The sequence below is a fragment of the Neoarius graeffei genome, chromosome 20 (genome assembly GCF_027579695.1).
Source record: "Neoarius graeffei isolate fNeoGra1 chromosome 20, fNeoGra1.pri, whole genome shotgun sequence".
In the NCBI taxonomy this organism is placed as follows: domain Eukaryota; kingdom Metazoa; phylum Chordata; class Actinopteri; order Siluriformes; family Ariidae; genus Neoarius; species Neoarius graeffei.
Window position 1 is genome coordinate 23,376,320 of NC_083588.1, and position 14,038 is coordinate 23,390,357.

Sequence of the window (14,038 nt, forward strand, 5' to 3'; positions counted from 1 at the left end):
AAAAATGTACATCAGCTCAAAGTGATGCTGAGCATTAATTTGAGCTCATTCACTTCCAAATCAGGTGAATGGTGTAAGAATTACAGCACTCTGTATATGTGGCCCCTCCCTTTTTCAGAAAGTATTAGTTGCCACTGACCAGCATTAGAAGACAAGGCAGCGCAAAGTTTATCAGGTCCCAGAGCAAAGCAGAGAACCAGAAGTTGGAGACGTAGACACCGCTGACCCGCTGCACATGCTTGGACTTCACAGAGCGCTCAATTACCAGGAGAAGGGCAAAGGTGCTAGCCAAAGATGCCATCCCATACATCAGGTTAATGGCTATGGCAAAGCCAGTCTGGCTTCTAAGCAAAAGAATCAAGAAAAAAGAAAAAGTAAACTGATAAATTTGAGTTGAAGATAAAAACTATTTGCTAACCAAGGACACTGAAATTTATGGTACTCCATATCCAGGGGTGATAGCGTTCCGGCGCCGCGCCGGATTTCCGGCATACCGTGGCTGGGGAAAAAAAAATCTAGTTCGCCCATTGTCCTGTGTCATTCTGAGATGCGCAGATAGACAGTAAAGGGAATTCGGAATTCCCTTTACTGTCTATCTGCGCATCTCAGAATGACACAGGACAATGGGCGAACTAGATTTTTTTTTCCCCAGCCACGGTACGCCGGAAATCCGGCGCGGCGCCGGAACGCCATCACCCCTGCATATCGCATCTTTAGTAACAATGATGTCAGAAACAAAACTGTTTTCTTACAGAAATAGCAGTCATTTAAAAAAGCATCCCAAATGCCAGAATACAGCGAATCTCTTCTTTTTTGATAGTTACTAATTCCACATGTGACTAGGTGGCTAAATAAATGTATTCCCATAATGCACTGCAAGCATATGTTAGTTTTAACAATGATAAGCGGTTTATCACATGAATGAAATAATGCAGAAACTTAGCTTCATTATCTATAGCACCTCTGTCACATTTGGCTAAATGTGTTCATGTGTGTTTTATGTACATGGAACATGGTTTGAGGATACGCATTACTTGTTAAACTGAACTCTAGTAAGAACTAATCTATTCAACATCAACACATGGGATCCACTCAGACTCACTCGGAGAGCTGGCTCTGGGCTGTCTCAGACATATTGCGCGGCATGGGTTTGTTTCCTGTCTGGATGGAAGCATTGGGGCCAGCCAAGAGCTTGTACAGTGCATTATCCACCAGCATGAGTGCTGTAGCTGGTGTGTGGTAGCCTTGGTTGTTGAAGTAGCCAGTGATTTCAGCAAACCTGTTCGTTAGGCGACGAAAAGCAGCACCCACCACACAGTGTTCATTGAATACTCCTCCTTCCCTTATGGCATTATTCAGTATATACTCTGAGAAGTCTGGAAAGATAGAATGCACAGATTCAGCTTTTCTGATTCACCTCCAACTTTTGCTTACTGCATTTCATTTGCAAAGGTTACCATGTTCACCCCTTTTCAAAACTCTTACCGGTTAGATTGGTCACTGGTGTGGCACTCTGGGCAGCAAGCTGGCTAGCATAAGCCTCAGCAAGTGCTGTAGCCAAGGGTCCAGCATTCAAATCCAGGGCCATGGGTACAGTGGTGGGGCCATAGCGGCTGAGTGCTAGGGGAAGTTCTGGGGTTTTGTGTTGCCCAGGGAGAGTTCGAGCCACTACAAGAGCGACTGCTGTAAAGATAAGTGGCACTAAAAACTGTGCCACGATCACCTTCCAGTTCCGCCAGCTATACAGTGCCCTTTTTAGGAACATGGCATAGAACTGCTGCATGTACAGCTTAGCCTAGTGTGTACCAGTTTTGGTTAAGAAGAGAAAGAAAAGAGAGGTCATTCATACTTAACACTGTACTGTTCAAATCCTTATTGGAAACAATAATCAACATGAGATATATTTCAGCATGAAGTTCTTCTTGATGTAAGGTTTTGTGGAAACTCAAACGAGATACAAAAGATGCATATCTAGATACAGAAGTGTCCTAGGATAAACATTTCCTCATTTTCATGCTCTTAGACAGACTGACCCCTGTGTTGAGTTTGATGTTGGAGCAGTCCTCTGAGATCAATGTGCCACTATCGGTGAAGTCCGTCACATCAGTCATGCCGCTGATACTGCTAGTATCATCAACTGTCCAGTCATGTGACCTGCGCTCATGCTGGTACTGCAGGGCTGGAAGCTGAATAGCCTGAATGTCTAGACTGGAGTCCACCAGCTTCCCGACCCTGTCCATGCACATATACACACAACAAACAGGTCATATTCATGTAGAAGAAACCCAGTTGTAACTGTAACTCTACATTCTGGAAAATGAAGCCCTGCTCTGTTCTTTCTCTAATACAGGTGGAAGCTTTTTGTGAGGACCAATATGCTTATGAAAATGTTATATGTGCACAGATGGATGGGGTTATAAGAAGAGGAAAATATAGTCACAGAAAATCTTCCAAGGACACTGCAATCTGCCACAAGACTCTCAATCAGTTATGGTTTTGGATAACAATATTTCTCCTAGATCCTTTATAGAGCCAAATGGTCACCTATTGAGACAATGATGATCTATTAAAACTTCACAATAGGAGGAAAAGAGGGATGAAACAGAATGGCTGTGGCTGATAAATGGAATTTGGTCTTTTTTCAAAACTTTAAGATTCAGACTGACCTGGACATAGGCTTGAAAAAAAGGTAGGCCATATTAGAAGAAGATGTATGTTCTTACTGACTTAAAAAAAAAAAAAGTCATAAAGATAGATTACTGCCTTTCAACTAATTTTAATGAACATTACTGCAGCATCCTGTTAATGGAACTTGGCCAAACATAAAAGCATTTTAATAATATATGATCCAAATTTGGTATTTGGTCATATGCCTTCATTGGTAAAACAAGAAAATCTTGTACACTATATGGCCAAAAGTTTGTGGACACCTGATCATCACATCCATATGGAATTCTTCTTCAAATTGTTGCCATGAAGTTGGAAACATACAATTGTTGAGAATGTGTCTGTGTGCTGTAGCATGACAATTTCCCTTCACTGGAAATAAAGGGCCCAAACGTGTTCCAGCATGACAGTGCCCCTGTGCACAAACAAAGGTCCACGAAGACCATGGTTTGCCAAGGCTGTAGTGGAAGAAACTGAGTTAGCTGCATAGAGCCCTGACCTCAACTCCACTGAACACCTTTGGGAAGAACTGGAACTCTTACTGCACCCCCAGGCCTCCTTGCCTAACATCAGTACCTGGCCTCACATAATGCTCTTGTGACTGCACAGGCAAAAATCCCCACAGCCACACTTCAAATTTTCATGGAAAGCCTTCCCAGAAGGGTGGAGGTTATTAAAACAGCAAAGGGATGACTAAATCTGGGATGGAATGTTTAAAAAGCACACATAGGTGTGACGATCGGGTGTCCACAAACTTTTGGACATAGAGTAGATTGAGTTGGTCAAGTACCAAGTACCTAAGAAAAACTTCCTCCATGGTAGTAACAGATGCTCCATAGCTTGCGATGCCCAACTCCTCTCTGTTCATTTCCAGTTCAGCAAACAGAAGCTCAAACCTGCAAAGATGCACAAGAGGTGTAAGATGATACAACACATTAATTAATTCCACCTACAAGCAAAATACAAGAAATATAGATGAAGGAATCACTTAAAATGAATTTATTGTAATAATGTGTCTTCTCACATTACCATGAAAATAATGGGATGGATTCATTTTTTTTTATTATTATTTATTTGTATAGCACTTTTAACAATACATATCATCAAAAAGCAACCTTACAGATATCAGGATGCAGATTTAGGTGCCTAATAAGAAAGCTAGAGGTGACAGTGGCAAGAAAAAAAAAAGTCCCGAAAAAGGCATGAGGAAGAAACCTTGACAGAAACCAGCCTCAGAAGAGAACCCATCTTCTTCTGGGTGACACCAAAATAGTGTGACTACATATCATTACACTTGTAGAAGAATAAAGACAAACAGTATTAAATATGTTGAAAGGATGTTCAGTAAGAGCATACTGTAAATAAGAGTTCTGGGGTGATGTCTTTATAATGACAGCAGCAGTTCTGAGGAGGTGTAAATCTGCAATATGCAACTGAGATTATTTACTGAAGCAAGGGGGAGACTTGGGTATAAACTGTTTTTGTGAAGTGAAAACAGGCTTGTAGTACTCGAGTTCAGGACTTTGACTCAAGTCTAACTCATGCCCTAATTTTAAGGACTCGTGACTTGACTTAGACTTGAGCACTGATGACTCGGACTTGGACTCAGACGCATGCATTAACTGCATTTGGACTTGTAAATTGGAGATGAGGACTTGGATTTTTTCTTTATTTTTTGAAACATGCCATAATAATTTGGCATGAGATCTCATCTCATTATCTCTAGCCGCTTTATCCTGTTCTACAGGGTCGCAGGCAAGCTGGAGCCTATCCCAGCTGACTACGGGCGAAAGAAGGGGTACACCCTGGACAAGTCACCAGGTCATCACAGGGCTTAATACATTAATTTTTAGATTAATTTTATGCAAGAGAATGCACATTCGCCTGTTCATACATCATGTTCAGGAACAAACTAATGTTAATGGCGCTAAAATGCCTGGAGAGAATGCCCCTAGGATTGTCCGGTTTGCTTATACAGACTTCTCGTGCAGTGGGGAAAAAAAATGCACTGCTATGTGTTCCATATGTAGAACAACTATCAAGGAGATGACGGGGACAACCTCGAACTTCAGTTGTCATTTGGCAAGATTACACCCAGAGAAATAAGTGACACGCTATGCTCATTGCTCTGCTGACAGTGGGGCTTGCTTGCTTGCTGACCAATGAACTAGCTAGTGTTAACCCTCTCTCATGTTATTTGCCCTGTTGATAGCAGAGCTTGCTGAGAGATGAACAAGCTTTTTATCTGTAGCCTATTAACTAAAATAGTGCAGTTAAGCAGTAACGTTGTGTTGGACTAACAGCAGAGACGGTTTCACATAAAGGCAGCAACAGCCACCATCAAATGGTGCGGTTGGAGTCTTGTTCTCGGACTTAACTGGGATCAATATTGGACTCAAACACTGGGGACTCAAGACTGGACTCGGACTCGAGGTTTAGTGACGCGACTACAACACAGAGTGAAAATATTCAGAGTATCCATGTTGGACTATCCACAGCAGCAGAAAGCGAGTCACAAGTGCAGAAAACTTCAAACAGAAATAGAGCACCAGGCAGCTCTGATTTGGAAAGTAAGTAATGTGAATAAACAAAAATGGAGTACAGCAATTCACTATCTTTTTGGTATACTCACAATTCACTTACTAACACAGTAAAAAGAAGTGTTCATGGACAAGAGACTATCAGGATATTGAAATATTCATGTATAATTGTTATAACATTTGCTGAATATAAAGCCCATAATCCAGGTGGTTGGAGAAAGAGAAAGAGAACCTAGGGATTATTGATTTGGGGCTAAAGGAAGAGAAGTTTAGTACATGAGAAGGAGCGGGACATCATATCAGTGAGCTCTAGAATAGACAGACTGATGGCTACATTTCCTATCTCTGGCCTGAAACAGCTTTCAAAATTAGAGTTAACCAACAGGAGGAGCAGTCTGAGGGCAGTTCATCTTCTCTTGAAAGTTATATAATTGAAACACACAGTCTTATTGTATAGGTCCAACTCATGGACGCTGACTAGTGCACTTACTAGAAAACTCGATGGAGCAGACACCAAGATGCTCAGAGCAGTTCAAAATGTGAACTGGCAACATCAAATTACAAACAAACAGCTCTATGGAGACTTTCCAAAACTTTCAACAACAATAGCAGAAGGGAGTTTTTCTGGTCATTGTTGGAGAAGTAAGGATGAGATAATCCACAAGGTGATTCTTTGGAAGCCAATCCACAGAAAACGAAGTAGAGGATGACCGGCCCGAGCCTTAATTGATCAACTGGTAGAAGACACCAATCTTGAGAAGTATCAGTTACAATAGCAATGGCAGGCCGTGAATTATGGAGAAGTACAGTTAATGAAGTCCAACTGAGGTCGCACCGGTAGGTAGGTAGGTAGGTAGGTAGGTAGGTAGGTAGGTAGGTAGGTAGGCGAAGGTCATATAGATTAAGAATGAAAATAGTTGTTTTTCTTTACAGCTTTACCTGGGTTTACAGTGGTGCTTGAAAGTTTGTGAACCCTTTAGAATTGTCTATATTTCTGCATAAATATGACCTAAAACATCAGATTTTCACACAATTCCTAAAAGTAGATAAAGAGAACCCAGTTAAACAAATGAGACAAAAATATTATACTTGGTCATTTATTTATTGAGGAAAATGATCCAATATTACATATCTGCGAGTGGCAAAAGTATGTGAACCTCTAGGATTAGCAGTTAATTTTAAGGTGAAATTAGAGTCAGGTGTTTTCAATCAATGGGATGACAATCAGGTGTGAGTGGGCACCCTGTTTTATTTGAAGAACAGGGATCTATCAAAGTCTGATCTTCACAACACACGTTTGTAGAAGTGTATCATGGCACGAACAAAGGAGATTTCTGAGGACCTCAGAAAAAGCATTGCTGATGCTCATCAGGCTGGAAAAGGTTACAAAACCATCTCTAAAAAGAGTTTGGACTCCACCAATCCACAGTCAGACAGACTGTGTACAAATGGAGAAAATTCAAGACCATTGTTACCCTCCCCAAGAGTGGTCGATCAACAAAGATTACTCCAAGAGCAAGGTGTGTAATAGTCGGCGAGGTCACAAAGGACCCCAGGGTAACTTCTAAGCAACTGAAGGCCTCTCTCACATTGGCTAATGTTAATGTTCATGAATCCACCATCAGGAGAACAACACTGCTGTGCATGGCAGGGTTGCAAGGAGAAAGCCACTGCTCTCCAAAAAGAACATTGCTGCTCATCTGCAGTTTGCTAAAGATCATGTGGACAAACCAGAAGGCTGTTGGAAAAATGTTTTGTGGACGGATGAAACCAAATAAAACATTTTGGTTTAAATGAGAAGGGTTATATTTGGAGAAAGGAAAACACTGCATTCCAGCATAAGAACCTTATCCCATCTGTGAAACATGGTGGTGGTAGTATCATGGTTTGGGCCTGTTTTGCTGCATCTGGGACAGGACGGCTTGCCATCATTGATGGAACAATGAATTCTGAATTATACCAGCGAATTCTAAAGGAAAATGTCAGGACATCTGTCCATGAACTGAATCTCAAGAGAAGGTGGGTCATGCAGCAAGACAACGACCCTAAGCACACAAGTCGTTCTACCAAAGAATGGTTAAAGAAGAATAAAGTTAATGATTTGGAATGGCCAAGTCAAAGTCCTGACCTTAATCCAACTGAAATGGACCTGAAGCGAGCAGTTCATGTGAGGAAACCCACCAACATCTCAGAGTTGAAGCTGTTCTGTACGGAGGAATGGGCTAAAATTCCTCCAAGCCGGTGTGCAGACTGATCAACAGTTACCGCAAACGTTTAGTTACTTTCGCGTGTTGACACAAAACTTGTCATGTGGGAGTGCGGTCGCCTCTCTTGCCGGGTTGCCATGGCGGCGCACCTGAGCAAGCACACTTTCGCATTTTCTCCGAAAATGCATTCTAGTTATTATTATTACCTCCGCCAAGGAGGTTATGTTTTTGGTAGCGTTGGTTTGTTTGTTTGTCTGTTAGCAACATTACAGAAAAAGTAATGAATGGCTTGCTCTGAATTTTTTTCCAGAGGTGTGACTGGGCACAAGTAACAATCCATTAAATTTTGGCAGTGATCTGGATCCTGGATTTTTTTAAAGGATTCTTGGCGGAGGTCTGCGCTCTCTGAGTGCTTTTCTAGTCTACTTTTAGGACTTGTGTGAAAATCTGATGTTGTTTTAGGTCATATTTATGCAGAAATATAGAAAATTCTAAAAGGGTTCACACACTTTCAAGCACCACTGTATCTACATGAACACAAATTGTTGTTGACCTATTAAATAAACTTAGTTGGAGCATATTCACTCAACCTCTCAAACTTTTGAGCTCGCCTGGCACACTAAATCATATAGACCCTGTGCTGTAAATTCAACATAACCAGGCCATACAGAGTGGTTTTTGTGCATCAACATAATTCAATAGGTTACACTGTTGATACATTCTGTATATACACACCCACGGTCAATGACTTACCATCTGTTTTCATCTTGAACAATCCAACAATAGTGGATTGTTTTTTTTGAAGTCATCTTCCAACCAGTTTTGAATGTTCTTCTGTTGGCGGTTACCAATATTTTGAATGCACACTGTGCAGCATTCAATTATGTCCCCCATCACCGCTTACCACGTGTCCCTCCTCCCCCTCCATCTTCAGATGCTGCAAGTCAAGTTCCGATCTGTTTCAGTCAGTTGTTTTCTATTAATCTCATACTTTTTTGAGGGCGAAAATACCCAGGGCTAGGCTCAAAATACCCAGGGCTATAGCCCCGAGTGATAGGGCCCAACAACGCCACTGGTTTATGTTGTTAAAGCTACTATGCTAAAGCACTGATATACAGTTGTGGTCAGAAGTTTACAGACAGGGATATGAAATGTCATCATGGAATTGAATGTCATGGAAATATTGGTCTTTCAATTATCTCTTTGAACTGTTTTATTCAACACAGTTTACCACAGTGCTGATCAATCATGCCTAATCCTCTGTAATTTCTCTACTGAAATAAACCCCATGAGAAATAACTGTTTTCCTCCCTCTGCCAATCCAGGTGACAGATTTGATGATGCCATGACAACATGAATACCATATAACGTGTAAAAATGAAAATAAAATATTGTTTACAAGTCCCAAATCTCAAGTTCATGTCAAGTCTCAAGTAACTGCACGTGCGACTTAAGTGTGACTCACGTCCAAGTCGCAAGCTCAAGTACTCATCTCTGCTAGAGAATAGCCAAAGCGAGACAACAAACCTTCCACACACTCACAAACAAGAGTTAGCCATTAATGCATTGTTTTTCATTATTTTAATTAAGTATAATTGATTAGTCTTTCCAAAATCTTTGTCAATTTTAAGAAGCCTTTATTTGTCATATGCACACTCAAGCACAGTGAAATTCCTCCTCTGCATTTAACCCATCAGAAGCAGCGAACACACGCATGCACACACACAAATGATCAATGAACACATACATATACCCAGAGCAGTGGGCAGCTATGCTACAGCACCCAGGGAGTAGTTGGGGGTTAGGTGCCTAGCTCAAGGGCACTTCAGCCCAAGGCTGCCCCCTGTTAACCTAACCTTAACTTTAGACAGGTCAAGCAGTGAAGCTGACCTCAGTTGGTAGTCCACATCTACAAAAACACAAGGTTACACTCGGACTGTCTGTGAAAGTACATAAACAGCCACCAAGGTATATTCTGTCCTAAATAAAATACTTCATTTTTTCATACTAACCAAGTCTGCTGATCAATTTTCTGAATATCACATCATAACTGCATAAATGGTTGTGCAGTCAGTAATAAATCCTAGCCTTGCAGAAAACCTGGATGTATTTTTGTCCGACCCATTGAATATCACAACATAATTGGTTAATTCCACTTCCTAACTATGTTGGCAGTTAATAGGATTCATGAAGTACATAATGTAATTTGATGTGTACAGACATGTAAGTTCAAGATACTTCAGCCCCAGATATTTAGTTCTCCATAAACATAGAAGGCCCTAATCGTTCAGACTTTACACAAACTTAGAGTGCTATCTTACCGGCTGGTGCTCTCTTTTGGCAGGATGTAGGAAAGTTCAGCCCCAGCACTGCTCTCCAGGGTGGCATTGGGCACGTACATGTGGACCAGTCGGCTGATCTCTGATACGTTACACAATGCATCTTTTACTATTACCATGTGGTAGCCAGCACCTGAGAGACATATGTAAATGAATGTGTAACAGTTTATTACGACATACACCCCTGGGTATGATGTGTTCAATCATCCATATTAGACGTATAATAAAAGCAAGTGTGTGTGCACGTTTTTTTGTTTTTTAAAGCAAAGGGTTGTTACAACAAACATTGACTTTTTTCAGGCATTACTGCTTACTGACCTTAATGGTATTTTTTAATGTAGAAACATCTCATCTCATTATCTGTAGCCGCTTTATCCTGTTCTACAGGGTCACAGGCAAGCTGGAGCCTATCCCAGCTGACTACGGGCGAAAGGCGGGGTACACCCTGGACAAGTCGCCAGGTCATCACAGGGCTGACACATAGACACAGACAACCATTCACACTCACATTCACACCTACGGTCAATTTAGAGTCACCAGTTAACCTAGCCTGCATGTCTTTGGACTGTGGGGGAAACCGGAGCACCCGGAGGAAACCCACGCGGACACGGGGAGAACATGCAAACTCCACACAGAAAGGCCCTCGCCGGGCACGGGGCTCGAACCCGGACCTTCTTGCTGTGAGGCGACAGCGCTAACCACTACACCACCGTGCCACCCATGTAGAAACATTTAATTCCATTATTTTTTTTGAAGGCATCTTTGTTCAACAGCATTTCATTGCATGTGCCCAAGCCTTCTGCACAGTAATATATATATATATATATATATATATATATATATACACACACATATATATATATATATATATATATATATATATATATATATATATATATATATATATATACATACACACATATACATACATATATATATACACACACACATACATACATACATACATACATACATACATACACATGATCCACATTCACTGGATATGAGCAATCACGCGCTGGCTACTCTATTACTAAGATATCAGCTCCTATACCATGAGTAGAGAAAAACAAAATGGTGAAGCACATCAAGTCAGACACATCACTTTATCAATTATTTCAAAGAAACAGAAATAGCTAAAAGAATATCCCCCCCAATATCGCCTGTTCCACACTCCAGCCCAGTTGGTGGCGATAATGTGCCTTTAAGTTGGTTTGCCAACCGCCAAAAAACCCTAAAGAAGAAAATGGCGGACTGTCCCGGTGTTTGAAATCGCTCCCTACTCACTATATAGGGCACTATATAGTGGGGACACCATTTTGTAGTGCCGTCTGAAACGACAGTGAGGATTATTACACCCTATATAGTGCACTCAAAGTATCCCACAATGCATCAGGAAAAGTAGTGTACAACCAATGGTCACTAACCAAGCAATATATTCCATTATGCATTGCGGTCATGCTGAAAGAAATCAAATTAAAAGTCTCAAATTTGATTTAATAAAAGGCAGCGGCAAAGAAGAAAACATTCAGCCTTGATTTAAAAAACTTAAAGATGCAGGTACTTTGTATTGATTAATATGGGAAATATGCTCAGTATAATATGTATTTATCACAAAAATACATGCATGTATTTATTATTTTGAAAACCCACCAGCTGGCTGATATGGCACGTTTTAATTGTGCAACAGTAATGACATAAATACCAGCATGATGGACTAGTGTCCGAAAGCGGTTTTTCATTTCACCAATGAGCTCACTACATAGTCCTCTATATAGTAATTCCCTATATAGGGAGTAGTGAACGAGTAAGCGATTTCGGACACACACTGTGTTACTAAACTCACTGAGGATGAAATAAAAACTCTACTCGAAAACAAACCCGCAAAAAAACCCAAATAAATAAATAAAGCAACAAAATATGGAATAAAAGTATTTGAGGGTCAGAACTTATTTTTATTTTTCAAGAATTATTATAGCATTTTTCACAAATTGCTACGGTTATATCACTGGTTTGTTTACATTCTAAGCAGAAATGATTTTGTCGGATGTTTCGTATAAAGGTTTTATATATCGAATTTGCAAAATTTCTCATAATCCAGTGAATGCGGACAGAATAAAACAATTATTCCCCTCAATCTCGTTGTACATGGCTTATAGCCAAGGCGCAGTGTGCCAACTAGGCTATCAACTCATGCACGACTCGATTTCATGGAATAACTGTGTGTGTGTGTGTATATATATATATATATATATATATATATATATACACACACACACACACACACATATATACACACACACGTATACACACAGTGTTCATGTTATTAACACAGTGTGTTAATTGTATGAATATACTGAATTAATTAATTGATTGATTAATTAATTAATTGCAAGTGTTTTACCACTCACAAAAAGGGCTATAATATAAAACTTATTCAAATGATACTAAGGACTACATGTGAACTGAAGAAAATCCCATCCCATTCAAAGTTTAGGCCGCATTTCTCCGCACCGTATTTATTTTTGAGGAAGAGAGGTGAGCCACAGCACTGGAGTTCCCCACCAGCCATGATAGCAATGCGGTCTCCCAGAAGGTCAGCCTCGTCCATGAAATGTGTGGTGAGAAGTATGGTGCGACCTCGTTTCTCGCCCTGCAAAAGATCCCATATGGCTCGCCTCGCTGATGGGTCCATGCCAGATGTAGGCTCATCCAGCATCACCACCTACAAAATAAACAGTGACTATTCCTCCATCTATAACCCATAATTGGTTAAACATGGACGTTGTTGTTTCCAACAAATAGCGATCGATCGATCGATCGGTAGATAGATAAAATCCTTTGCTGCATTTTCAGTCATGTGCAACCTCATAAAACCTGATCAGTATTAGTATGCAATGGATTAGTATGTGAGCATGGATTATATCAAGGAAAGACTACTGGTTATTGAAAGACTATATTAAAAGAGAAACTGCTGGTATTTCTGGTACCAAGCAGATCAATGAGAATTGGGACAATAAATAAATTTTAAAAAATCATATACTTCAGCAGTTCCATCAGCCAGGAGGTCATTATCAACACAATGATAATGATTATTAACAACAACCTGATCTCAGTAAACCAAAACCACATCAATGAAACACATGACGTTTACTCATCATAGTCCTGTACATTCTGAAAACAGCTGACCTTTGAGTCTCCAATAAGTGCAATTCCAATAGAAAGCTTGCGCTTCATTCCCCCTGAAAGGGTCTTCGACCGTGCATTCCTCTTATCCTCCAGATTTAGGATATGGATGATGCGGTCCACCTCATCTGGAATCTTCTCACGAGGATAGCTCTTTAGCTGGAGAAGCAAATTAGAAGAAAGGAAGTGAAAAATACAGGCAGCAGAAAGAGGAAAACAGAACAGAATAAGCGTTATGGCTGATGCCAAAAGTTTACATTCAACTCAGCTAAATGCACTCAGTTTACTTAGTTTTTCACAACTCCATGCATTCCATATTGTCTTACATTGCCCGTGTTAAGTCAAATAGGGTATCTATTATATTTCCTTAAGAGGTACGGGGCAGCACGGTGGCGTAGTGGTTAGCACTGTCGCCTCACAGCAAGAAGGTTCTGGGCTTGAGCCCAGTGGCCGATGGGGGCCTTTCTGTGTGGAGTTTGCATGTTCTTCCCGTGTCTGCGTGGGTTTCCTCCAGGTGCTCCAGTTTCCCCCCAGTCCAAAGATATACGGTTAGGCTCATTGCTCACTTGTGTGTGCGCATGTGTGTTCACTGCTTCAGATGGCTTAAATGCAGAGGACGAATTTCACTGTGCTTGAGTGTGCATATGACAAATAAAGACTTCTTCTTAACCCTCTGGGGTCAAGAGCTTCGTCGGCAAAGCTCAGCAGGTTTAGAATGAGTAGGTCATCTATTTAGATGAATATCTTCATGATTTTTTTTCCATACAAGCATGATAAACATTTTGACAGACCCTTTATACTTTACACTTTCCTATGTACTCACTGCCAAATAATATATTTTTTAAATTACTTAAATTAGTTGAAACATACAGTAAAACTTGTCACCTTACTCAGTCACACCGGAGTCGGCATGCTGAGCGCCTACTTACGCATTCATAAAACACTATTCACATCATAACGGCATGATAATCACTTTCACTCTTTCAGTTTTGATTGGTTTCTCTTTTGCAGTGGGAATACCCAACGTAAACAGGATAAAATCTGTCAGCCACCTGTTTGGAGGTAAAATGTGTTGAGATGGCATGTGGATTTTATGCTG

General features: G+C 40.6%; 1 protein-coding gene across 1 annotated transcript in view; it reads right to left on the bottom strand.

Annotated features, from left to right (window-relative positions):
* The window catches only part of abca3b (ATP-binding cassette, sub-family A (ABC1), member 3b), a 138,506-nt gene that overhangs the window by 46,975 nt on the left and 77,493 nt on the right, over positions 1–14,038 (bottom strand). The window contains 8 exon segments of the mRNA XM_060901407.1: positions 140–344; positions 1,103–1,376; positions 1,486–1,795; positions 2,034–2,232; positions 3,465–3,563; positions 9,736–9,886; positions 12,268–12,478; positions 12,943–13,098. Coding sequence (XP_060757390.1) covers positions 140–344; positions 1,103–1,376; positions 1,486–1,795; positions 2,034–2,232; positions 3,465–3,563; positions 9,736–9,886; positions 12,268–12,478; positions 12,943–13,098 — 1,605 coding nt within the window.